The 27,143-nt window shown below is 40.0% G+C and overlaps 2 protein-coding genes across 9 annotated transcripts in view; one reads left to right on the top strand and one right to left on the bottom strand.

Moving 5' to 3' along the window:
* LOC140992085 (fibronectin type III domain-containing protein 4-like) overlaps positions 1–27,143 on the top strand; it is a 79,132-nt gene that overhangs the window by 2,152 nt on the left and 49,837 nt on the right. Inside the window, exons 2-4 of one of the 4 annotated variants that reach the window (XM_073462328.1) lie at positions 17,754–17,811; positions 17,934–17,991; positions 19,875–20,003. The gene's annotated coding sequence lies outside the window, so the exon portion shown is untranslated. Of the gene's footprint in view, positions 1–17,665; positions 17,812–17,933; positions 17,992–19,874; positions 20,004–27,143 lie in introns of those variants that run through there. The other 3 variants (XM_073462327.1, XM_073462331.1, XM_073462329.1) reach the window with 3 other exon arrangements.
* On the bottom strand, positions 11,988–21,436 carry LOC140992083 (poly(rC)-binding protein 3-like). 5 transcript variants are annotated; one of them, XM_073462322.1, is made up of 12 exons: positions 21,362–21,436; positions 21,210–21,233; positions 21,074–21,106; positions 20,863–20,979; positions 20,220–20,351; positions 19,869–19,997; positions 18,201–18,344; positions 16,408–16,449; positions 14,357–14,435; positions 13,793–13,851; positions 13,073–13,242; positions 11,988–12,042 (listed from the first exon to the last, which is right to left on the bottom strand). In XM_073462322.1, exons 1-12 carry the CDS (start codon positions 21,434–21,436, stop codon positions 11,988–11,990), a joined length of 1,059 nt encoding a protein of 352 aa, XP_073318423.1. The 5 variants fall into 5 exon arrangements, with proteins under 5 accessions (XP_073318423.1, XP_073318424.1, XP_073318425.1 ...); XM_073462323.1 differs by having other exon boundaries at positions 13,793–13,848; XM_073462324.1 differs by having other exon boundaries at positions 13,793–13,845.

Raw genomic sequence — 27,143 nt, 5'->3', positions numbered from 1 at the left:
GTTGTATTATGTTCCAGCAAAAGTTGAGCCCAGTTCAACTTTCTTGGCAGATGACCCCTCTACGTTGGCATCACCGCTTCATCGCCGAGCTGGCCTCATTCACATGAACGAAGGGGCTGCTTTCCTTCACCCAGAGCTAAAGTCTGTCTGAACATGGGCACTTTCCAACATTCACTCGGACATTATCGTTTATCATTTACCTTGACAGTTAGGGAAAACCGAGTCCCGATCCAACACAAAAGGAGCAAATGTCCAAAGGTTTGCATACTAGCTAAATGAGATGTCAAAGTGCAGTGCAGCCGAGAAAGAGGAAGGCATATTTTTGACAGGCTGAATCATATCTGTGTGTCCAGGGTGGGAGGGCATGTGCTCACGAAAGAAACCTGCAATTGAGAAAAGAGACAGTGATAAGAAGATGGAGGTGAGATAAAGAAAATGTCAAGTCCTTGCAGAGAGTTCACATGTTGGACTTCCTTTGTTTGAGAGTCTTAGGTTGGTGCTTTGCTTTTCAAAACCACTGTTAAAACTTCTGATGGTGTGAATCGGCAGAACTCTTGCCATTGTTAATTTTGTGTTAACATCATCTCACAGCACATATTCAGTGAAATTCCTACACTTTTGTCTCTTTTCAGATGCCTTCCTCCTTTGAGAGGTAGCTCGTAAAGTTCAAGATTATCATAATAATAGCATGTTTCTACAGTACGGGTCCCTTCACTCAAAGTGCGTCCCTGTGAGAGAACGACAAGCCATTAAACAAGGTGTGAGCTCATCAACATGCAGCAGATGAACTTTGAAACAGTGATTTGTGATTAAATAAAAAAAAACCTGTCTGTACTCTATAAGATTTACAGTCGTGCATGTGAGAGCAGTGAAGGTCAGGACGTAAATTAAAACGACGTCAGAACACAATGCGTTCGGCTGGATGATAACGACACAAAGAAAAGCTGATAAGCAGCAAACAGCTTTTTGATCAGATGTTGAATGTCATGTTTTTGATTCCTCCAGGTGTCCTGGAATAAATATTGATAAGCTAAATGTCTCACTACATCAGAGTAGAAATATTAAAGAAAGTCGGATAGCCAATCACAATATATCAGAGAGGAGGAGATTTTATTGAAGAAAATGGGATGTTGCGTTAGTAAATCTACTTAATTTGACAATTAGGGAGATAAAACCACCTGGAGCTGAAACAGTCAGTCAATTCATCAATTAGTCCGTCACCAGAAGACTGAAACGCAACAATTTTGATTATGAATTGGTCGTTAAAGTTAATTTTTAAGCAAAAATGCCTGAATTTAACTGTTTCAAGTCTCCTTTGTGCCTCTAAATATGAATATTTGCTTGTTTTTTAAACCTCATGATGTTGTTGTGTTCTGGACTGTTAGTCGGACATAAAAATGTCACATTAGGCTCTTGGAAAACCACAATTTGGTCCATAGCCCAGACAATTAATTAACTAATCATCTAGAAAATAACCAGCAGCTTAATCGCCCCAAAAATGCCAGCATTTAACTGTTTCCAGCCTCCAGTCTGGATTGAAATATGAATATTTCCTTGTTTTCTTAGTCTTTTGAATAATTGAATATTGTTATATTTTAGACTGTAGGTTGAACATGAAGATGTCACATTAGGCTCTTGGAAAACCAAACTAATCAATCTAGTTGATGATCATCAGCTTGATCATAATGAAGAATGCTTTACTAATGCTTTAAGGATATTATTGAAAAATGAATTAATTAATTGGTTGTTGCCAAACTACTCTTAAAATAACTATAGCAAACCAATCTCCATTTGCCAATTTTGTTTTTTCCCTTTATTTAATGGGCTACATGCATGAAGATTCTCGGCTTTCACGCCTGATGTATTGACTTGTTTCAAGATAAACTCCGTCTTTGCAACAAAAAGAAGTATAAAAAGTGAGTTAGGGTTGTTATTTGAGAGTGCACCTACCTGACAGCTGCTTCACTCGGTCCGGCTCAGATCAGCATGCAGTCACAGGGGGGGGGAGATCCTTTTGTTAGATGAGACATCCTGGAAATAAATAACCACAAATCATCCTTAACAAATAAACGTCCCCGGCAGCAGCAGTGATATCCAGAGAATACAGCCTGTTCAAGAGTCTGGATCCAACTGTTAGATGGCAGTTTACAACGTCCTGTCAGCGCAGGGTTGCAGCAGCTGTGTGTCTGTCGGGGTGTGTGTGTGTGAGTGTGAGTGTGTGTGTGTGTGTGAGTGTGTGTGTGTGTGTGTGGATATGCGCAGCGGCGCAGCAGTGTGGTCGCGTCTCTCCTTCTTCTTTTCCCTCGATGAAATAAGATCCCTGCTAATGCTGTGAGTCACCAGGGTAACTTTATTAACAGTACACCATTTTCAGAGATAATCATCCAATCATGTCAATAAAATGTATTCATCCTCCCCATTATATTACAGCCTAATTATACAGAGGACTTGATTGAAAACACTGTCTTAGCAATTAACTCAGTTGCATATAAACGTCTTTTAGGAAACAGGGCTAGATTACTCAGTCATTTTGATAATCAGTATGAGTTTGAGGTGTAATTTACTTGATTATCTCCATTTTCTGCCACTTTACACAAATTTCAGAGTGACATCGGCTACTTTGTCGGCTACTCTACTACATTTATTTGCTTGCTGACTTACTAATTAGCCTACTTTGCTGATTAAGATTTTGCAGCCAAATTATAGGCTACTGTGATCAGCTTGGAAAACGATTCATTAAACTAACCATATTAAAAATATAATTATATTATATTATATATATATTGATTCTTTGAGAAAATGTTGCTGATAATGTAAAATATATCGTTCTAAAGTGGTTTTAGGGAGGCTGATGTTAGCTAACGTTAGCTTGCTTGCTAACCCAGACTAATTGCAAGCTAGCTAATGTAGCAAAATGGAGTCTAAATGTTATCACAAGGAAAATATGCTACATTCTAGCTACAAGGATTTTCAGACAGTTCCACATGTACCTTTGGAGGAATAGTTCAACATTTTGTAAGTACTTTTATTTGTTTTATTGCTGAAAGTTAGATGAGTCGGTAAATATGAAGCTACCCCCAACTGTGGATTAGTGTAGCTTAGCATACAGACTGGAAGCAGGGGGAAACAGCTAGCATGGCTCTGTCCAAAGGTGAAGTTGAAATCCACCTACCAGCACCTCTAAAGCTCACTAATTAGCATGTTTCATATGTCTTGAACAAAAGTATTAAATGACAATTTGCCGTTCAGCAGGAGGATTATGTGCTATTTCTTGCCAATATACAGTTGCCATGCAACCAGGGGAGACTTCAGGAAGGCACCGGTCCACATAACCTCCTGTAAAACAGCGTGTTGTTGTTTTTATACTCCAGTTTTTTTTTTTATGGATCAAAAAAACAAGATGTAATGTGTTAATTAGTGAGGTTTAGAGGGGCTGGCAACTGTTTTTCTTACCTTTGGACTGAGCCAAGCTAGCTCTTTCTTTATTTATGCGAAGTGAGAAAACTTTGGGCCTTTATTAACTTTTGATGGACACTTAACTTAATTTCAGGTGTTTGCTAGAATAAATGACTGACTGATTTCTTTGAAAAAAATATTTGATTGGATTGAAAATGAATTTTTTCGTTATGGCCTCATTGTGTGTTATACTGTTATCATCTACAGTATCTGTTCATTCCACTGCACCCACTGAGGTATCAAATTTAAATTTCATGCTCACTTGCACCGTTGAATGACATCTAAACCTCTTTTTTTTAAATGTATTTTAGGATATCTGCTCTGCCTCCCGTCGCACATTTAATGTAATTTTTATTTTCATCTGTGTCTAAATTAGTTTGATGTACATTCAAGGAAAGTTAACTTTAATGTGTAAGTGCAAAAACACCACACCGACGAGCCCTTAGAGGCATTTAAGGGGAAGAAAAAGGTAAAATTTAAAGAGCAGTATGTTAAACTGTATGCTGGTAGTCTTTTGGTACAAGATACTGCATATTAGGGTCCAGCCTCATCACTACAATCACTAAAATGACATAACTGAGGTAGAAAATAGGTGTTTGGAGAGTCTAAGTCCTCTGTAAGCATCCCTAAAAGTCCCTGAACCCCATTTTGGCAACCTACCGCCGCTTTATTCTCCTTGTGCTCCTGCCTGTGACTGATTGTTTGCCCTGCCTGCCTCTTTCTGTCATTCTTCATAAACATTGATTACAATTGTCCTGCCCTGATGGAGGACTTCAGTATGAAGCCCTTCATGCCCACACCGACAAAAAGACCTCTGAAGGCACTCCCAGCTGTATCGCTTTGACCTAAAGACCACCTGAATGCAGCCAGGGCTTTTCAAAGCATCTGCATGATTAAATGTGCAGAGTTCAGCCCTGTCAATTTTGCTGAAAGGCAGAATCATTGATTGTATGGACTGCTAAAGCATTTCAGCACGCACGAGTTTGCTTTATGGCGAGCGTATCCAAAATCACAAAGCGGACTCATAAATGACAAAACAGCCTCACGCTAGTGTTTCTCTTGCTCCTGGGTAATCGGGGCGATAGATTTACTCCACATTCGTTGGTGTTTAAACTACGTGAAACTTGCCAAGGCATTTGTTTAACACCCTCAGTCATCTTGTCAGACTCTTGGCAAGATTCCTGCGTGGTAAGCCATCTTAAATGAATTCATGCTCCTCACAATGATATGGAGCTGAGCCAATTTAGGGAACCTTTGTCGGGTAAGCGTCACACACTGAGTGATTCTGTCATAACATAATTCATATTTAGACATCATGTAATCAATACATTGCACCACAGTAGTGTTTCTTTATAACAAAGCTTTAGTTTTGACATCATCCTGTCCCATCTGCGTGTCATACCGGGTTTATTATGAATGACATTGTGAAGTCACGCACTGGAAGCTGCCCTACAGTATATACTGACCTCTCCAAAGCCACGCTCAGTACATGTGATTATGCTTTCCCGCTGCAGAGACTGTCTGACTTTGGATTTTTTGCTCACGAGGTAGGACACGGCATGTTGTACCACTGCGACCCGCCTGTCCAAACTGCTTCCTGTGACTCCTCGGTACCTCGGGACGTGTGCAGCAACTTTTACATTTGCACCTCGTCTCCCTCATTGCTTTGACATCACTCTGTTGCATTATAGAGAAGGTTGTCTGTAAGCAGCTTACAGCAATGCTGAGTGATGGCGTGGACCCACGCCAACTTTAATGCCAAGCCAACACAGGGGCAGAGAAGGCCTTTACATTTTGGACAGGCCCAGTCAGACAAACCCTTATTGAGCCCTTATTGGAGGTAAATTGACTTGAGGAGAGCTCAGTCCGATTCACAGTGTTAAGATCACTTGTTTTGCTGTTGTCCTCTTTTGTTTATCTGGGTTTCATCCCAAGATTTTGTCTTCCCTTGCCCCAGCGTATGGTTGGATACACTGGTGGACTCAAGGGGCATTCGGCCGACCCTGGTGCCCACATGGAAGAAAAAAAATGCAGCAAAAGATGTGGAGAAAACGTGATAAAGTGCCCTGTAGCACCACAAATTTCTGTGCGCTGTTTCCCCATGGCATACAGCTGGTGCCCCCCTGCTTTTTGTTTACGACCACTGGTCGGATATACCACAGCAACGGATAAATAAAAGTAATTGCATCTTTTTCAAGTGCACCAGATTATCTGATCATTGGCTAATGTCGAATGTCGGGTCAGATGTCGGGTCAGATTTACTGTAAGCCTCTGAGGTGATTAAGAAGTTGGTTGTCACATCATTTTATTATACTGGTATTAATAACTGGCTCCGGAGGGAGTTATTTTGGGCAGTCCAGTTCATTTTCTGCACAGAGAATATTAGATGGCTGGCAGCTGGAGCACTTCCAGGGCTTGAATGGAAATTAAACTCTCCTGGTTGAATCATTAGTACAAAGATGAGCAGAGTCAGAGGTCTAAAGACTGTACGTAAAAAAACACAAGCCCAGTATCTCAAGGAAATACAACCATATTGGGCATCCACAACTTGGAGACCACAATTAATGTCCCGTTACAGACCTGTAATTAATGTTGGCTTTTTTATGAACCATAACCTCAATCTTTCCCTAAACTTAACCACAGCCATCCACAGATGCTGTATTAGCACAGTCTCTTAATGTAGTCTGAGGGCTTTTGCAGAATCTTCGACAGGGTTGCCAAAGACGCATTTAATCATTAAGCTCACAGTTCTGTTGCTTGCACCACTAACAACAAGTAAAAAGCTCATGATTAGACTTTGAAGAGACATAATGAACCACTCAGCAGTTTAAATAACTTCACTTTCAGATTCTGGGTCAGCGTTAAACGTCTGGAACCGTCTTAAGGAGAGCTACTCAACTGTCTTTGTCAATAGATTTACAGATATCTCTTTTATAATGGTGGCCTGTGGAGAAAAAGCTTTCCTGTTGTTGCAGTTGGACACTGGAGCTGACTGGCTGTGCCATCGCCATTCATGCCATATCTGAATGGAGCAGTATTTTTAATTTGCAGCCGCTGAGGCTTATACACCTACAACAGAAAAACTCTGAACTGACATGTATTTATTCCTCCGTTGCGAGGCACTCCTTGACATTCTGCTATTTAATAGCATAATGAGAATAAATTTGTTATGACTGTGGCGTGGCAGGACTTGATATTCTCAGCCAGACTCGCAGCTGCAGGTGCAGCTCGTTAAACTCTGATACACGCTGCAAAGCTCTCCGCTGGGCCTCTGCCAATGGTTCCCACCTATCAACTTTTCAGGCAGCGTCTTGGCTCTCAGCAGAAAATTCTTAATCTACCCTTGAATCCAGCCCTGAACCCGGGAAGCATTATCTGTTTCGCTAAAACTTTTGGCGTCCATAAAGCGTACATTTCCTGGCATCGTCTTGTGCTCTGTTTTAAGCCGTCCGTGTTCTCCGAAGATAAACTCAGTGGTATTCTGGCAATTACACGTTTTCACAGCTCTGCCACACACCACATAATAAGACCAGCTTTCTGTCCTCGAGGATCTTCTCAGCCTTCGAACAAATCCAGACACGGAACATTTTATCCCCCAAAAGATCTCCTGAGATTGAGATGAAAAAAATCCTCCCGAAAGTTGTACTTTTCACCTGTTTAATGCTCCTTTAACTCTGGGTTAAAGTCGTATTAAAGGAAGAGAAAGTGCCTCTTTTGATTTATCTGCTGTTTGTCTTTCATAAGCAATGTTCTTGTAGGTATAAAGTCTAACAGCGCATAAGATGCTGTATCACGTGCTTTGAAGGGGAAAATAGGCTCAACATCCACTCTGGCAAAGCAATTTGCAGGTTCAAAGACGGGCCAGCTCATATCAAGATGTTGAAATGTTGAAACGAGTCTTTCACTGCAGAAGGGGGAGAGGGGCGAGGTAAAATGATTTGATAAAAGGCCACAGACAAATGATAGAATTGATTGAGGAATGTCTGGACCAGGTGGTCGTCCTGGCTGACCTTCAACTGTAGCTTTCTCAGAAAATGCATTTACAAGATTTGGGAAATGGGCTCAGGTCGTCTGAGTTAAAGGTTATTAGGTTTTTTTTGTCCATTCTGAGTCTTGAAACTTCAAAAACTTGAACTTTTGCAAAGTGAGAAAATTCTTTTATTGGTCACCATCTTGTTAAATTGTTTTAGTGTGCTGTGGTACAATCCTCAGTATTTATTAAAGTCAGGCTTAAAGAAGAAATACAGTCAGAATGTTGTGTACAACAGTATCAGACAGCCATTACCAATATGACTCGTCCATACATTTATACAACTGTACAGTTTATTTCTGTTGCTTTTTTTCTAAAATTGATTTGATGAATAATCCAACCGACTGTACTGCAGCTGTGAAAGTGGTGTGAGAGCAACCTATGATAAGAATAGTCATCCTTAGTCATTCTCTAATTAGGACAAATTCAAATTAAATTAGCGGAAATGGTCACAATTATAAGAAATTATAGTTATTCCTAATTTCACTGTGGAATAAGAGGTCCCCAAACCCTTGATTGATCACCAGTGCTCTAAACAATATGCATGTTCCAGCGCTTAATTGTATCACTGGTAATATTTAATTGCCTTTTTCTAAAATCTGATTTGAATCTTTGTTCCAGCAACAACTATTGCACAGCTATCATTTTAAAAGAAGGATAGATGAGATTCCCATTCAAACCCCATCATCTAATTACCATAATCACTTTGCCATACAATAATTAGCTGTATTCAATAACTATCTGAATGTCCCCGGGGGGATTTTTTGCTCGACTTGGACTCTTGTCAGCTCATGGTTCATCAGGTTTAATGTGTGTACAGGGGAAAGTGTAGAGATGATCTGAAGGCAATCATTTTCAGCAAAGAGAGACCCGAGAAAAACAAGTCACAGAAAGAAAAAATGAAACTTTATTTTGTTTTTATACTTACCAACACTTTGAAATTAAAACCTATGTAATTACTCACAACTAATATAGATCTGCACATAGCAAATAAATCAATCAAAAATAGTTACGAAGTTCTATCACTTTTTTTCCCCAAACTGCAATTACACACAAACAAAAGCTGAAAAACAAAAAAATAAAATAAAAATAAAACATGTCTAGTCATTCTTTTTTCCTGGTGTTGCTGCCACATTGAAAGTGGATCAAATTCAAAAAAAGCATTTTTCAACAAGCTCTACACAGCTCTCCTGTATCCATGCTAATAAGGAAATAACTGAATAAATAATTGCACATTGCACCCTATTATTGCATTAGTTGCAGTTTGTTTCAAAGTATACTCAGCCATATACACAAAATGTAAATACAGTTTTCAAACACTGAGTAACACATGAATATTGATGTTATTAAAATCACACTGCCATCACTTATAACTCAAAAGTCCTGCTGCAAATTCATATTGAACAAGATCTTTGTCAAATGCTAACTGTGCTAACAAGCATTAGCAATCCGTGTTTTGTTTTTAATTCTTACATATGTGTACTATTTTTTTTTAAGCATCGCAATGGTACACATGCACTGACAACAGTTAAAATACCCTTGAGGATGTTCTTTAATGGTGCAGTACTGTTTGGAAAGAATGGCCTCTTAGGTATCAGCTAACTGTTTCTAAAAAAAAAAGCAAGTTTGCCAAAAAAAAACGCAATTTCAGTTCATTTGACAAACATTCCCATTGAAGTACAAGCTATGACAACTCAAAAAATAAAAAGAAACACAAATTCATAATTTCAATGCTAGCACTACAACTCGAGTTCACATCAAAATGTAAGAATTATTGCAGAATAATCATTGACTATGCATGGTTCAGTATAGTGATACAGCATTTGGTCCATTTACATAATCACATTTATGTCATCAAAGCGCTTAAAGTTCAAGGAAAAGTTTGACGTTTTGGGAAATGTCAGGCTTATGTGTTTTCTTGCCGAGAGTTGTGGTGCAGAGTCGGAGCTGGGAATGATGTAGTAGCCAGGTTGACCACAGGTACAAAAGTTGGAAAAGTAGTTTTAGCCAGGGAAGCCATAATTAGCCATTGTTAGTGGTATTTTGACCAAAACAACAAGTCCACAGGTAGAAGTTGGACAGTACTGTGTGTAAGACTGATTTAATGACACAACAAATAAGACTGAAGTAGGAATAAACAGAATATTCTGCAGGAGCAGCCATTATGGATTATGGGTCGGGGTTGGTAAGGCGTGTCCGGTTGAAATTGCCGACTGGGAACTCGTAAATTCCGATTTCCCAGTTCAAATGGAACGCACCGTTACATGAGTAGATAAATGCCACTGTAATGTCCGCAAAATAAATTTGAAACTACAACCGGAAGACGACTAGCTTAACTGTTTAACGTTTGGCATAAAGACTTTGGGGAAACTGCTGGCTAACATTAAACAAACTAAATAAAACATTTACTTAGCTTCAGGTGCCAGTAAACTGATTTCTTAATCATTTCCACCGTTTCCTGGCTTTATGCGAAACTTCAGCTAACCAGCTGCTGGTGGTAGCTTCGAATTTACAGCAAATACACAAGAGTAGAATCAATCTTCTCGTCTAACTCTTGGCAAGATAGTAAATACTTACTAACTGTATTTCCCAAGATGTCAAACTTTTCCTCTAAGCTCAGCATAGGCTAACAAAAGTCATGGTATGTATGAAAAAGCAGAATGTTGCTGTGGTGGACAGTAGATAACGTGATTCGACAATAACATTCAACAGCTGTTTGTATGTGTCAGAACTTTTATGAGCTCAGCTGAAGCTCGGAAATGAGATGACTCAAGCTGTCCAATAGTATTTAGAGCATCTTTATGAGCAGAATATGTGAGGGATGGTTAAAATACTGAATCATACCAAATGTCATCCACACCTCCCTCTCAAATTAAATACAATACAACAAAACTAACTTAGCTTTAGTGTCATGATCAACAAAGAAAAAGTCATATGTGCATCAATACACCATAAATAATTACATGCTGGTTTTACTTAAAACCAGTGAAGCAGGAATTGTCATCCAACCTGTCCTTTTTTTTAAAAATAAAAACAATTAAGTTGCTGACAGAGTCGTGACAATAAAAAGACATTCAAACCTAATGCGTCAAATCAACCGTATGACAACAAAAAGAACATGACAAGATGAACAATCTTGAAAAAGAGACTGAGTGGTCACGTCCGCCCAGGCCCCGTGGGTTCCCCCCAATGAACCCCTGAACATTCCTTGGCCCAAAAAATACCATTTGGCTTCGTCCAAACGTTTAGGCCTCTTTGCCGTGAAGAGTCGGCTTCTTTCCCTCGTTTTCGCTCCCTCAAAGTCCCACTTAAAAAAACCCAAATTTATTTGCTAGCAGCCTAGCATCCAATTCCCGAGACAAGGGAAGGAAGCCGAAAGGTTTGGACGCAACACTTGGCTTTTAAGTCCAACTAATTCCTCCCGCATCAGAGGCAGTCCAGAGTAAAGTGTTGAATAGTCTATTGCATGAGCGCCGCGTAGTCGACTAATGTGCTAAGTCACAAAAGTCTTTGTACAAAACAAATACAGTAGAATAATAAGTTAGTGAACAATCATTTAAAATTTTCAGTTAGTGTTTTAGCCACTGATTTTTCACTAATTCCCATTCATGCATCTATATACTAATAATCGGTGTTGATAGAAGGAGGCTATGTCGGAAAGTTTTTCATTTGGGCAGGGAGTAGGACTAGACGTGAATGGCCAAAAATGCTGAAAAAGTTTGCGGAAAAAGAACAGGAGCGCAAAGATATAATAATAACATTTGAAGGAACACGTACACTGAACAGGTATACTCAAATACACAACGATACAACATTGAACACATGCAATATAAGCAATAATGTAAGTATAGGAAATTAACATGAGAAGGGAGGCTCTAGGAGTGATACCATTGGCTTAAAAGGGTCATGTGATGCAGCAAAGAGTCATGGGTAGAGATTGGATTTGTAAGTAGACAAAGATGCAATTTAGGACAAAAGCAGAACCGTCCAATTTTTTTTACTTTTCAAAATATATTATCAAAATTTGATAATTTGGCTACATCCCACCACACACTCTGCCGATAGCATCACTGAGCAGCTGTTATATGCAAATATCTACGTTCTACAAAAATGTTCAATCTTTTACTAGTACTTTTTATACTTTAAATGATGTTCTATGACGCAGCACTGACAGAGAGTGAAAGCAAGATAGAGAGAAAAAGAAGAAAGAAAGATTAACACAAGTTGTTCCTAATAAACATTCAACATGCTTCAACAGTTCTCTAAAAAACCTAATCAACAGAGAATTTCTTTTTTGATTTTTTTAAATATTTAATCTGGCTCTCTGAAATAAAAATGAGCGCCCAACCCTCCCTGACTTATAAACAACTTTTGAACCAGGGCGGGAAGGTGGTCAGGGGTTTTTTCGGAGAGCCAGAGCCAGAGTCCGAAGGGCTTCATCAGGGTTGTCTGCGGTAGTCAGTCATTGGAAAGGGCCAAACGGAGGAGCCAGTCAGGGATCTCAGGATGTGGTCATGGAAGATGGGTCATTCCACATGGCCGCCACGTCTCTGAACCTGAAGGAAGATCACAGGAAGGTAAGCAACAATTTGATCATATGAAGGAAAGCAATAATTTAATCATAGGAAGGAAAGCAACAATTTGATCATAGGAAGGTAAGCAACAATTTGATCATAGGAAAGAAAGCAACAATTTGATCGTAGGAAGGTAAGCAATAATTTAATCATAGGAAGGTAAGCAACAATTTAATCATAGGAAGGTAAGCAATAATTTGATCATAGGAAGGTAAGCAATAATTTGATCATAGGAAGGTAAGCAACAATTTGATCGTAGGAAGGTAAGCAACAATTTGATCATAGGAAGGAAAGCAATAATTTAATCATAGGAAGGTAAGCAACAATTTGATCGTGGGAAGGTAAGCAACAATTTGATCGTAGGAAGGTAAGCAACAATTTGATCATAGGAAGGTAAGCAACAATTTAATCGTAGGAAGGTAAGCAACAATTTGATCATAGGAAGGTAAGCAACAATTTAATCGTAGGAAGGTAAGCAACAATTTAATCATAGGAAGGAAAGCAATAATTTAATCATAGGAAGGAAAGCAATCATTTAATCATAGGAAGGTAAGCAACAATTTGATCGTAGGAAGGTAAGCCAAAATTTGATCATTGGAGGGTAAGCAACAATTTGATCGTAGGAAGGTAAGCCAAAATTTGATCATTGGAGGGTAAGCAACAATTTGTCTTGTTCTCATGGCAGAAGCTGCGTGAAACCCCAAATTTGGGGCATTCGTGATTTTTTCAATGTTTTACAAGAATAGTGGTATCAATCTTCTCTAAGCCAAAAGATCGAACTACAAGGTATGGATAAGGATAAACTTAAAACCTGGTGGAAAGCAATAAAACAAGAAAGAATGATAGAGATAAATGCAGACAAAAGTCTTGATGATGTTTTATATTAAAATGATAAACAAGTGCTTTCAAGAACTTTACTGAGAACAGCTATTTGGGCACTTTGCTCTTTCAAGACAAACATCAATGCCAGTTCTCAGTAAAAATAAGACTTTAACAGCTGTTGAGTTCTGACCTTGCATTGATGAGGTACTGGGCCAGGCTGATGTTGGCGGGGGTCCCTGTGATGGTGATCTGGCGCTCCGATGACCCTTCCATGGCGTTAGCAATTTTGATCTGCGCCCCAGACATCTGACGGATCTCGTTGATTTTGGTTCCCTGGCGTCCGATTATGCAGCCTATTAGCTGGGAAGAAAATGGGGGCGGGACTTAGGATGGCCAGCATACATTTGTATCTGAGGCTATACTAGACATGGACCTATAATAATGCATGTGAGTACAGGTCAGTCATTGTCAGCCTTTCAGCTATAACCTAAATACTTCTTGTTTGGTCCAACAAATCTTTTCCATTAAGGACATTCACTTTACAAAGCCAACTGGCTGCTGCAGAGAAGGAGATACCTAATACTCTAATCTCCCCGAAAATGGACAAGAAGGAGTACATAAATATGATCACAATGTCACATTCACTTTTATGGATTTTCTGAAAAGTGTCGTGTTTTATTTCTTCTAAGATACAGAATATTGGCAGTGGCAGTGACACATTAGGAGAAAGTGGCCACAAATGAAGAAATCTGCTGAATAAGTACGGCAGTATCTTTGCAATAGTCTCCACAACGTTATCTTTAAATAAAAATAATGGACGCCCCATCGGTTTTTGAATGGCAAATCTTCCATTCTGAATTAGAATGAATCTCTGCCAAGACATTTTGCACATGGTGACAAATGTACTCACATCATTGGGAATGGTGAGTTCATGAGTACTGGCCTGGTTACTGGCATCCAGACCTGCTGCTAAACACAGGAAGCAGACAGAGAGAGAGAGAGAGGAGGGAAGGAAGAGGACATAAAATAGAGTTTGGCACATTGAGGGAGCAGAATTGATGAACTGTAGTCCTGGAGGTTTTCCTTTCTCTGTCTATTGACCGCTAGGATTTCTGTGTCAATGGAAAGTCTGGCTCAGCCCTAAGCAGAGCCTTCATACGCTGTATAACTGTAATACACTGACCAAAAAACAACCTGAGGTATCATTTAAAACAGGAAACTAAGGGAAAAAACCAAAAAACAAAAGAAAACCTCAACATCAACAAGAGCAGACCACCAGCAGGCCATGTCAATGGCAGTGCACCACAGAGACCATTAGGAGGAGAACGACGAGAAGAAGAAAAAGAGAAAGGACAGAGACAGGAAAAAGAAGAGAAAGAGAAAAAAAAGGAGGAAGAGAATGTGTTTGTCTCTACAGGTAAAAACGAGAGAAGGAGCTTTGGTCAAGAGGGTCATCGTGTAGGTGGGTACGTACCGGGGAAGGCAGGGGTGGTCTGTCCGAGGGGGGTAAAGGGGGTTTGCTGCATAGCCAACTGGTGGAGCTTGCTCAACTGCTGAGGGGGGGAGGAGGAGGACAGCAGAGCTATGAGGTCATCGTTAAAAAACACACTCGCACTCGCTCGCGCAGACACTCGCACGCACACACACACACGCACAGGTCTGTCCGAAATGCTACAAGAGTAGAGAGAGGATCTGAGGACAACAACACAGACAGGTGAAGGACAAAGACCAAGAGAGAGAGAAGAAGAAAAAGCTCATAGAGGACTTGGCCTGAGATATGTGGCTTTTAACGAGCCTTGGGATTTTTATATCTATCGGGCCATATTAGCTTTTTTCTTTTTTTCTCACCAAAGCATTTCATATTCAGTTTTATCTTTAGCTTGGTTTCAGACCTCTGAGTTGCCAGGCAACATCTCTGATTTTTCCAGTCCTTGGTTGGAAATACAAACGAGCCTATCGGAGCTTTGTAGGCGGGATAAAGAATGGCGGTGTCATTTTCTTGTGCCAGAGCCTCGAAAACGCAGAGAATGGATGAGGTTGACATAGACGTAGAAGTTGTTTTTAAGTTGGCCTACGGAAATAACCTTTAAATTAAAGAGTATTTCTTTAATCGACATGATGAAGGTTATGTTTTTTCTCAAATGAAAGCTCGGTCAGATAAAAGACAGGTCTCAGATAATGGCCTGGCTGTAGATTTAGGGTTGATATCAGAAATTCGACAATATAGTCATGCTATTTTCAACAATTTGTTATTCTGGATTACTCATCTTTCGTGTTATTGTCCAATTTCAGTCCTTGCTGGTGTATGTGTCATAATGTCTCTGCCAAACTGTATTTTGTACTAACATAAAGAGCCAATAGATGGCAGTAGATAGATTTGGAGTACCTTACCAGAACTGTGGAAGTCACTGAATTTTGGACGTGAAAGAAGCTAATAACAACCTATATTTACATTTCTTGTTAGGTAGCGACCTCTAGTGGCTGTAATTGTTATTACAGCAGCAAAGAGGACATCAGGGAAAAACATATAAAGATCGAAAAAGACCGCTGTTTGTGTCTAGTGTGATCAACAAAAGTCAACTGTGAGTTATTTTAACTTTCTAACGTAATTAAGTTACATCACGTACATAACGTAAGTAACGTTTTATAAGGTACGCAGTTATTTTAACTCAAACCACAACGTTTTCCTAGTAGTTTAGGGAGGGACCTATATGTTGTTTTGGGAGTCACTGGCACTTCACCTATTTAGTCATTCAGGTATGAGGATATGTTGAAATAAAACCATTCCTCAAAATGAAAAAGGCAACATCAGCATGATGTTAAATTGAATAATGAAGTGAAAGCAAAATGTCAATGTAGTCGATGGATGGTGACATCCATAGTGACGTTGTTTTCTTGTTAGAATTAATGCAATTGCAAACACAGACTTTTTTAATTCAAGAAATGTCTTGTTCATCCTCTGGCTATTATTTTCCCAACAACATTGTAAATTAAATGCTTTCTGGCAAGTGACATTTAAGCTTTGAAAGTCAGATCCCCCGAGAACACACCAATAAAGATGAGTTTTCAAAAACGTTCCCAGCTCAGAACTTACTTTTTGCTAAGAAAGTAAAGCTTTCAAAGTAACACAGTGTCGACTGCAATCGAGTACCTATCAAGCAAGTTCCAGGTCCCAAGTTTATTTTATTGATTTATCATATTGAAGTAAAATGAAACCCACAGCTTCTCAGAAAAAGAAGGAAATCACCCTAAAACCTTTATATTTCCAGCCAGTTTCTGGGACCATCTTCAGGCCAAGCCCCATGAGGTTTAATGCCAAACAAAGGGCAGGGAGGCAAGAGTCAGAAAAGTTAGAAGATATAGGAATTACATATCAGAAAACAAACTGTATTAATATTAACAATTAATATTAATATGGGTGGAAAGAGAGTGAAGAGCCTGCGACTCAAAGAGAGAAAGTTTGGAAGCAGCGAGACAGAGCGATGGGGAGTGCAGTGCGGACTGCCTCCAGGGGTTAGCACTCACATCTGGATGTGGGATGGCGTACTGTCCTTGAATGGTATAAGCCTGCGAACATGAGAAGAAGAGCTTATTGTTATCACGTCACTGGAACATGGCCACAAAATCAAACATGATGTAACAAATCAATTTCTGAATTAAAGTAAAACTGCTCACTCAAGATTTAGCTTAAGAAAAATGACATTTCTATCAACCTAAGCACTACTTTTTATCTTCTCAGCTATATTTGTAGCAATATTACAAGACAGTCATGCACTATATAGACTCCCTGTCGTGTTCTCCAGCTATTCATCAATCAGATCCAGTTGAACTAAATCAATAAGGGACAGCTCAGACAGTGGGGAGGTGAAGGGAAGGGCGTGGAGAAAACCAGAGGAGCGGCCCTGAGAGGAGTAACGTGACTTGACCTATTGGATGTGTGGTTTATACGGGCCACAGAGGTCAGAACTGAGCTAAATCTCATTTCATCTGCCCAGACAGCAGCCGGAGCGGTTCTGTAACCAGAATGAATAACATGTCAAGTCTCCGCGTGAGGTCAGGTCAGAAATTGTCAGGTGGAAAACTAATAAAAGAGAGATTTAGGTATTTTGTTGCTTTCATTCGTGATTTAAAATCAACCAGACTCTAAAGGAAATATGTTATTTTCAGTTATTTTGTCAGCTTTCGGGTTACTTGATGAGAATATCGCTCTATTCTTTGTAAATGGATAACCCTATAGTGCTATAGGTGACATGAAGCAGATATAGAGCTGAGGAAATTAATCAGTCAGCTGATCAACATAGAGGTTAATCTAATAATCTAAATTATTGGTTAATTATTTAGTCATTTATCAACCAAAATGCCAAGATTTTGTTGAAGTTTACTGATTTTTCGGTGTCATATGTGATCGTAAACTGAATATTTTTACCTTTTAGACAAATTTAAGGTGTATTTTTCCAATTTTAAAGCTTCTAAAATTAATATGTAAGGGCAAAACTGGATGTTAAAGGTTAAAAATAAGCAGGTTGAAGAGCATTTTACCTGCCCTCTGACAATTTGTAGGCTAAAACATTGATAACTTGATAAAATAATCTTCAGATTAGTTGATAATGAAAATAACATGCAGCCACACTAAAGTCAAATATGAGAGTCATCTCCAGTCATTCACATCCAGTCCACTAGTTGCCCCTACTGAGTTTTCCTTCCTTTGCAGATCACCTGGATCAGCTGACTGTCTACATACCTGCTTCCCATTAGCCTTCACAGTCTAGCTGCTCTGTTCACCTGTTGCCGTCCTGCCTCTCTCTGTTTTGAACATCTTGCTTCATAAGTAAATTTACCTCAACTTGACATGATGTTATGTCTGCTTTCAGAGTCTAACAGATGTGTTAGCCCAGCTCTGGTCCTAAAATCAGGGTTGTTTCTGTCAAGGTAGGTTAGTTAGCAGTTTAGTATCAAGAGGTGTGTTTCAGGTGTGTTTTCTGTAATTAGACTTGAGTGTCTTTGATTCATTTTGTAAGTAAAGTCATGTTTTTATTGCTCTGTCCCTTTAGGACTGGCAAAGAGGAACAAACGGACGTTTTCACTGCCTCTGATCTCATCAATTAAAAGGTAAGTTGGCCGATTTCCCAAAAAACTTGGCACGTATGATCCAAATTCTCTGCTAACAATGAATTTATCCCAGTTCTGGCTCGGGTGGCTGCAGGTGATGGATGACAGTGAGGGCACAGTAAACAGCAGTGATGGTTTCATGCTAGTCAGGGGTGAGGGGGTGAGTGAGGAAGGGGGGAAAAGTGAGTAAAACCTGGTGCGACACTAACAGGCAGTGGCTGGTGCTGCAGTAAGAGGCTGAGGTTGGCTGTGGACGCCCCCAGTGGGTCTGCTCTTACCTGGCCACCTGAAAAAATGACAGGGGTGGAGGCAGGCTTGGGGCGGTAGGGGATGGTGGCACCTTTCGGTGGGGACTGAGGAGAGCAAAGGAGGAGGAGGAGAGAGTGGGGGGGAAAGAAGAAGAAGGGTGAGATGTGGAGAGAGTGTTAGAGCAGAGAGACGGAAACAGGAAGAGAGAAAAGAAAGAAAAAGAAGTTGCATAAAGTGAGACCGAGAGGGACAGTGCCTTAGGGAAGACAACCTGTGACACTCACACAAAAGTGCTCTTCACTGCGTGTTCATGCTGACAGAAAATGTCCAAAATCGTGGTTCAGTGCACAACTAAACTTAGATTTACCTGGAACATCACTTTCAACTGGATAATGATGACTCTACATACTGTGTGTTTAAATATCTGTTCAAGTCCAGAGTCTAGAGACTTACAGTCATGTCACATATGTCCTAGTATCCATGGCTGGTGCCACCATGAAGGCCCAATGGAGAACTGGCTGTGCAGATAATTAATTATTAACATTAATGCAAGAAAGAGAGAGACAAAGTGTGTAGCCCTTTGACCCAAAGCATTCAGATGTGTGTGTTGAGGATTCAGCTGAGGGACCTACAAGCCAGAACCGCTAGTTTCTGCTAAATTAGTTGGGAAGACAAATGTGTTTGCAGCAATATAACGAAGGGGTAGCTCTCCAGATTAGCACAACAAGACATCAAAACACACAAAACAAAAAGATGCATCGGTTATGAAATTATATTAGCAATTGATGGCACAGACATTGATCGTGTTAAATGGCATTTTATACATCAGTTTAAATTCCTAGCTGTGTTTGTAGGGGTGTAACGGGACTCAAACGTCACGGTTTGGTGTGTAAGATAATATTTGTTTCAACTACACTGAAAAAACAAACATTCAACAGTGGCTCATTGTCTATAATTCTCACTGTGAAACAGTTAAAGTTGCCATAAACTCAAAATCAATTTTTAAATGTTTTTTAAGCAGATTTTAAGCAATTCCTTTAAACGATAGTTGGCTCCAATAAACTTTGTCCAGTAAACGATGTTCGTACAAAAACACTTAAAACTTTATTCACTGATTTGAGTGAAACTTTTCTGGTTGCCCCTCTGATGTCGTCCGGTTGCTCTGCCTCAACTCCGGACAGATACCTTTACTTGATGCTAAAGCAACCGCTAACTATCGCTAACCGCGGCACAGAAGACGGGACCAAGACTTTGCGGTTTCAGAACCGTTACACCCCTAATGTTCAGAGATATAACCCTTAAGATTTCCATAGCATCAAACCCTGTTTTTGCTCGGTGCCGTTTTAATTGTTAGCTTCAGATTGACTTCATACACTCGAGGGATTCACAGGAAATGATGCAGCATTTCACCCAGTGAGAGTTTGGACAGAGGGTGAATAAAGGTGCTGCAAGAATGGACAGTATGAGAAAAATAATAATAAGCAAGTAAATATTCCACCAAAACTGAAATCTTAAGGATTATAAATGTAAAACAAACTTCTTTAGCTTCAGTTTCAATAACAGCATATCTTCAGTGTAAACACATTTCCTTAATTTCTTAATTTTCCCCCTCCCTTCCCTTTTTGTACCTCAAGCATCACCACACATATCTGTTTGACACACTGGATGATGGCTTCTGGGGCTCCTGAGATCGTCACTGCTCGCTCGGTGGAGTTGGGGAGCATGTCACCTGCGACCTGGACCTGAGCTCCTGTGGACTGAAGGTAAAAAACACACGTAAAGAAACATAAAAGCAGCAAAATCAAAACTACATAGACCATAATTACGGTATTTAGAAAGCAATAATGGGAACTATTGACGTATTCTCGTTGTTCAAATCCTTCCAAAACTTGAGCATTTCCTCTAAGTCTGGTAATATCTTGATTCATAAAGAGATCATCAGTATGGAGGAAGACTTCTTACAGTTCTTCGTACTCTACCTCTCTCATTTCTTTGATTTTGGAGCCTCCTTTGCCGATGAGGGAGCCACACTGGCTGGCCGGGACGACGAGCCTCAGGGTTACTGGGGGTTTACTGGTGGCCGGACTGTTGCTCATAGAGTTGATTATATCCTGAGGGGAGGGAAGAGCAGGTTTGATCAGATGAAGGCAGGATGTCTCTGGGTTTGGATCAACAACTCAGCAAAATATAACAAAGGTCTCGTCGTTTTTAGAGATTTTAATGCAGAAATGTTACGTGCATATATCTACCCGAGCACAGGTTTATCTGTAGTGTTGTGGAGACACTTTGGCTTCCTGGTCTGGCACCCAAATCAAAACACAGTACTGGCCCACTTTCAAAGGGTGCTGCAAGGTTAGATCAGCACATTTCTGTCCTACATAACAGGGCCAAGCCTGCTTTGTATTCAAGTCGCAAACGAGTCAGGACAGACACTAAAGCACAATGGAGGAATGTAACTAAGTACATTTACTGAGGGTACTTGTGTTTCCATTTCATGCCTCTACATTTAAAAACGTATTTTACAAAATATTGCACCTTTGATAACAAAAAAACGGTATCAGTATCGCCCCATGCTTCCTCCACTTGTGCATCAAAGTAGTGTTTACATGGTGAATGTTATACCTCTTCAAACTTGTAGGCGATCATGGCAAAGGCCTTAAAAATAGCATCTGTCGGCCCGGTGATGGTGACTATCCGCTCAGGGCAGTTCCCCTCTGAGATGTTGATTCGGGCACCGCTCTGTTGGGCACAAACAATGAACGATCGTGAGACAAAAACACATGAGGAGTGTTGGAGATGATTATAGTTTTTGCAGAAAGGTTTTTTTACGTACATCTTCACGCATTTTCTTCACAGTTTCTCCTTTCTGAAAGCAAAGCAAAGAAAAGTTATTGAGATGCTTTGTGTTTTATTCCTCACAGGCGTTCTGGTGCTTTACATGGTCTGCTTGTTGTGTTTGTGATAAATACCTTTCCTATGATGCTCCCGACCTCCTGCAGGAACACAAACAAACAGTGTTAAGTGTGTTTTGTGCCACAGGGGCCCATTTTCTCCTGACAGCTAATTGGAAATAAAAGCAGTGTTACAGAACAGGAAATTGAATTCAGTGTTGTTTTGGTACCTTGCCGTGCATCAGCAGCCTGATGGTGAGGGTCACATTCAGTCCACCTTCTGATTGGACCTTGATGGGCTCCATGTCGGGATTGGATGTGAAGGAAGGGGCGTGGTCACGTGAGAGAGGAGTTCAAGGGCCAACGCGAGTGTGATGGTGGAGTCAGCCAACCGGTCACCTGCCGGACAAAAGAGATAAAGACACGCCTGATGAGATCAGGGACTGAGCTGCGTGTCGGGGCTGTAGATGTGAGATTGAGGCGCTTTGGTACATTTCAGTGCTTTATTCAGGTGGTTTAATCTTGATACTCTGCTACCAGGTGACAAAAAGCAGGATGCAACTCTTATACAGTGAAAACAACCTCTCGTGATCACGTCTCTCTGGGTAAAATCGATTCATTATACTCTGTACGCAGTCAGTCTAATCCCCCAGTCCACTAGATGGCAGTAAAACTTCATGAAACAACACGGCTGAAATAAAAACTACCAGTCAAAAACATTCACTTGCTACTGGCCAGAAACCCGGTCCAAATGTTTTTGGCATTTTTCGATTCAGCAAACTACAGGATACGTTCAAATGTGTACATTTCATACGTATCCTATTAATTTTTGTATAGTAAGTGTCACATGGGTTTCAATATTTGTAAGTGTGAAACCGCTGAATGTCGTGACATTTTCCAGCCATGTTTGTGGCAACAGAGGCAGATATATTGAAGTTGATCTTTTCAAAGTTTCAAAGGTTCATTGAGTCATTTTACATCACCAGGGTTGTAGAAAAAAACTATTTTATAGGAGTAAAGAAGCTGTTCTGTAATCTTGTGGTATGACAGTGGGTACTTCTGTATCTTTTGCCTGATTGCAGCAGGTTAAGTAACCGACCAGGTGGTTTTTGTGCCAAAACCTAACCAGAATATAAACACAGCATTGTTACAAAATAAAATTGAGCCTAAGAGACATAAAGTTGGAACAACATCAGTTGGGTTGTGTGGTCAGCCCGAAGCAGATGGGTTACCACGAGGGAGAAGTCTATCATGGGAGTAAAGTAAATAAAAAAAAAAAAAAAAATAGAATAATTGTGGTTTGAAGCTGTTTTTCAAAGTGTCCTCATATCTGAAAAGACCAGAAATGAACAGTGTAAGCAGACTATTTGATTATCAGGAAATATTTTAAACCTGATTAGATGTTTATAGTCACATGTTGATCCATAACTGGTCAAGTTTTATGTGTTTAGGACAGCTGGAATACAGCACGCCTGAAGAGCTTCATGTTTTACAAAATGACAGATAAAATGGAATAAACAAGGATTCTGGATTATTCTGGATTTCGGGCCTCTGAAAGCTCCAGTTCACTGTAGAGTTTGTGCTCATTTTGGCCCATTTCCGATGCCAATACTAATATATTTGTATGTTTTTTACACTTTATTACAGAGCAGAACATAAAGTCTGTCTTGTAATGCCTTCTCTTATTGTGAAAGCCCACCAGCAGATGCAGACACACAAAGAAACGATTCATATGACGTCATTTCATCTGCCTGTTAATATATCGTAAGAAATGTTAATGTCAGGCTGATACTGATATTTCGTTTTAAAGCCTTTATTGGTCGACACTGTTGACGTGCTGATATTGTGCGTCCTTATCCTCAAGTGCTACCACAGAGCAAACCTGGGGTCTGGTAGTATTTCAGCACAGTAAATGTGCAGAAAGAACATCAAAAGGGGGTTAATTGGTTCCCAGCATCTGGATTTGGCCCCTGGGGGGAAAATCAAAAGAAGATAGAAGCCATTGTGGGTCGTGAAGCTGCTCCAACAATCATGGTCACAAAAAAAGAGCTGTGGTCCACACAGCCTGCTGCTGTACACAACAGTTGGCAATAAAAGCCATTGAAATGTAGGTCAGCATATGTCTCTTCAGTCGGGAGATGAGCCATCGAACGTCGAGCGCCATATTTATTTTTATCGAGCCCATTTCAGCTGGAACGCGTCTAATTCTGGCTGACAAGTGATGTAATGAGTCAAGACTTCAGTTAGGAGAGCGGCCACGAGAGGGCGCCGCAGTCCAGACGGTGGATCGGCACTGCAGTGTGAGGGCTGGGTGGATTGTAATCTGGTGCTCAGAAGGCACAAAACTTTTCTTTTTCTTAATTAAACAATCACCCAGCTTTAGTTAATGACTCTAAATGAAGTGAAAACCAACAAAACTGAAATCATTATTACAAAATTTGAATCAATTATCTTCTATTAGAAGGGAAATTAATTTAGAGAGTGAGAATGCAGTTTTTTAAGTGGAAACAATGATTGTAGACGATAAAAGTAACATCTGAAATGATGATAAATGAATATATTAAGTAAAAGATGAATAATTTAGGTGATTCACACCCGGAAATCAATCGTCTGGAGTCAGAAAATGTGAATTTAAGGGAATGAAGATGAGATTTTTCCTATTTTTGTTATTTAAATACAAGAAAAATAAAAATATTTATGATTTTTCTCCATTTTCCACAATTTTTGGCATAAAAATCACCATAAACCTTCACATCTAATACTGCAGCTACAGTCTGAGTTTGGTACAAATGATAAAACATTCAAAAGGAAACATCTACAGCTCTACATATGAGTCAAATCTTTTTTTTTTCTGACATTGCAGTCGTCGAAAAGACAATATGTGCAGAGAGCAGCTCCTGCAGCCGCTGACCTTGACTGAGGAGACAGATAAAGTCACAGTCTGCCAATCAGAGGCATTGTTGCTACGTGCAGACGGACTCTTCCTCCCTCGTGTGTCGCTAATTAGCTGATGGAAAAAGCAGTTATGGAAAGAAATGAGAAAAGAAAGAAAATCCATGAAATAATTGGAGTGATGGCGCAAAAGGTGGAGACACTCTGGCAGGTTATCAGGCTGACGGATTGTCTGCTGAACTGTTCGGCCTCGGTGTCACAGTGTCGAGGCTTCATCGCCGACACGAAGGGAGGAAAATTTAAGTCTCTCGAGCTCATGCACATGTTGAGCAGATCGGTGGTCCGCGGTTTACCTCATAAAAGCCCTGCTGCTGGATGACATGACAGGAAAACACTTGTGAACTTGTAAACATCCAGGAAATACTTTTAAAACAAGATGATAACGACATTAAAATGACAAAATACGAGTCAAGATCGGAAATATTCTCTTTTTTTCTTGACATCTGTTTCAACAAAGAAATCTTTCCGACCCGTTTTTTTTAATTTTTGGAGTTATACACACTTCGACTTTTGTACTTTTATGGATATTATATATTTTGTGCTGCAGAAAGAATGAAGTTATGTCTTATGTTATCTTAAGTTTTACTCTCTTATGTTCATTTTATGAGATATACAGGAAAAGCATAAAGTGTTCAGGGTCTCCAATAATCCGTTCATTGTTTTGTCTTTAAAAAGTGTACGAGGTGACGTCTCCCAGTGTCTCATTCTGTCTGACAAAGAGTCCTAAACCCAAATATATTCAGATTATTTTAATGTAAAACAAAGAAAAGCAGCAAATCGTCACATTGGAGATTGTTAATCGATTATCAAACATGTTGCTGATTAATTTTCTGTCAATCGATCGACAAACACGACTTGATTGGTCGGTAGGGTAGATGGACTAAAACTTTAAAAAGACGTCTTAACTGTTGTAAAAGAATATTTTGAGTGATTTTTACATTTTTAAAGGCGCCTTCTGTCTTTTTTTCCTGTAATTTGGGTTCCTGGCAGCGTCATACTTTATTAAACGAACAAAACGAGAAGTCAAACTTTAAGTTTAATTTGACTGACTTATTGTCTGAGCTCTAGTTGTTATGTTGTTCGTAGTTTTCAGATTTAGACCCACCGATATGTTAAAAATAACATTTTTCTGCACGAGTCCGACCGTAGGATCATCCAGCGGCACCAGACCTCCTCTAATCTACGCTGCATGCGGAGCTGCGAGCTGAGGGATGTGTTGGTCGGAGGCCAGGGGAGGTTCGAGAGATAAGGACAGGGATTCTGCTGCCAGCTGTCTCTCCAATCTCCCAGAGGAGACCAGATTACATAAAAAGCCTTAATCCGGGTTTAAGACCCAAGCCAGCGGTGCAGGTCCTCTCCAGGGGCAGAGAAAAAAAAACCCCTACAAGATTGACGACGGGATTCGAGCTAACGTTGATGAGAGATTTCACTACTGAGGAGACTTTTATTTCAAGATTTTGCTTTGAAACATTGACTTCCTGTCTCCACTCTTTCACAATAAAAAAAACAACATTCCCCGTGATTCAGACAGAAACTGTAGATTTAGGTCAACAGAATCGAGACTGTTGGACCCCAGAGATGAACGAGGTCAGCGTTAAGAGCTGAACAGTCGTCCTCCCCGACTGTATTTTGCTCATACATCCTGTAGCATAATAGAATTAGGTCAAGGCCCCGTGAATCATTTGCCCCGACGGGCGAAAACCTTCCAGCTAGTAGCCACTTCTTTTTTTATTTTAAGGTCTGAATTTCTTCCTCCCCAAAAGCTGCGTTTAAAAGCGACCAAACCTCCAACAAAACTCTCACATTTTTACCAGATTTGATGAGTGAAATCCTGCCCTGTGCATGCATCGATTTAGTAATTTCCCTCCCCTGTGTCTTTGTTAATCAGGCAGGAAGTTGGAGGGGGGAAATGAGAAGCACAGCGAGGGGATGGCAGGGAATTTTTCACGACATCTGACGGGGAAAGTGGGTCATGCTCGGTGTTGCAGCGCTGCTAGCCTCCTCCTCTATGGCGGCTATTGAATTAATCACGCTTTACGCTCGGCTGGACAACGCACTGCACAAAATGGCTACCCCCCTCCTCCTCCTCGCCTCCCATCTCTCCCTGCGTCTGCTCAGCGCTCGCCACAGAAAAGACTTGAGCATCGCTCTTGAAGAACTTGAATCTAAGGTCCCTCTTTTTTTATATCTCTCTTTATGTATCTTAACAATGAGGAGATGCTGCTGTTATGTGGAGCCACTGGGGTGTAAAGGATGCAAAAACACTCAGAAATGGATGAAAAAGCAAAGTTAAGGGGAGATATTCTGCTTGTGAAATTGCTTTTGTAGGAGAGGAAAGCTCTGAGAGGATATTGATCGTTAATGAACACTTCAAACCAATAAATCTGGATTACAAGTAGAAGGCAGGGAGACAGATGTAGAGGCTCATCTTCTTCTGCCCTGCACAGCAAAGTGACCATCAACATGCTTCAAACCCTTTGACCTGGAGCAGGAAACAACTGCAGTGTGCAACTCAAAATATTCAGTAAAAGCACAGCTTTGAGACACCTTTCCTTCATCATTTGTCAAGTTTTGGCAGTTGGCAAAATAAAATTTAAGTTTTAATCCCATTTTTGTAGATTTTCTAGTTATTTTTTTGTATTTTAAGAGTTAATTGATGGCCAAAGTCACTCTCTGGTGTCATCTTCTCTCTACTACCTTTGTGAATCCAGCCTCTAGTTGAGCATTTTATTCATAAATTCACATTTAGGGACATTTTTAAATATGTGTAGTGCTCAAGCTAGGCATAACACCTTTGGTAATCTGGATTGAAACACCAAACATGGGATACTTCTTGCAGATAATGACAATTTCTGCTTTCATTTCCACTTGATTCAGTCCGTTTTAATCCATTTTTACAGATTTTAGATTTAGAAAGCAGTTGATGTTTGTATTTCAAGAGGAAAATATGGATCAACCTCTGAATCCAACCTCTAATTGTACTTTTATTGAGTACTGGGAGTTTTGGGACATTTTTAAATACATTTAGTGCTCAAGCTAGACATGAAAGTTTGGGTATTT

Source organism: Pagrus major, chromosome 24 (genome assembly GCF_040436345.1).
Source record: "Pagrus major chromosome 24, Pma_NU_1.0".
Classification (NCBI taxonomy): domain Eukaryota; kingdom Metazoa; phylum Chordata; class Actinopteri; order Spariformes; family Sparidae; genus Pagrus; species Pagrus major.
The sequence above is the reverse complement of the archived record's forward strand: the minus strand, read 5'-3'. Positions and strand labels throughout refer to the sequence as shown.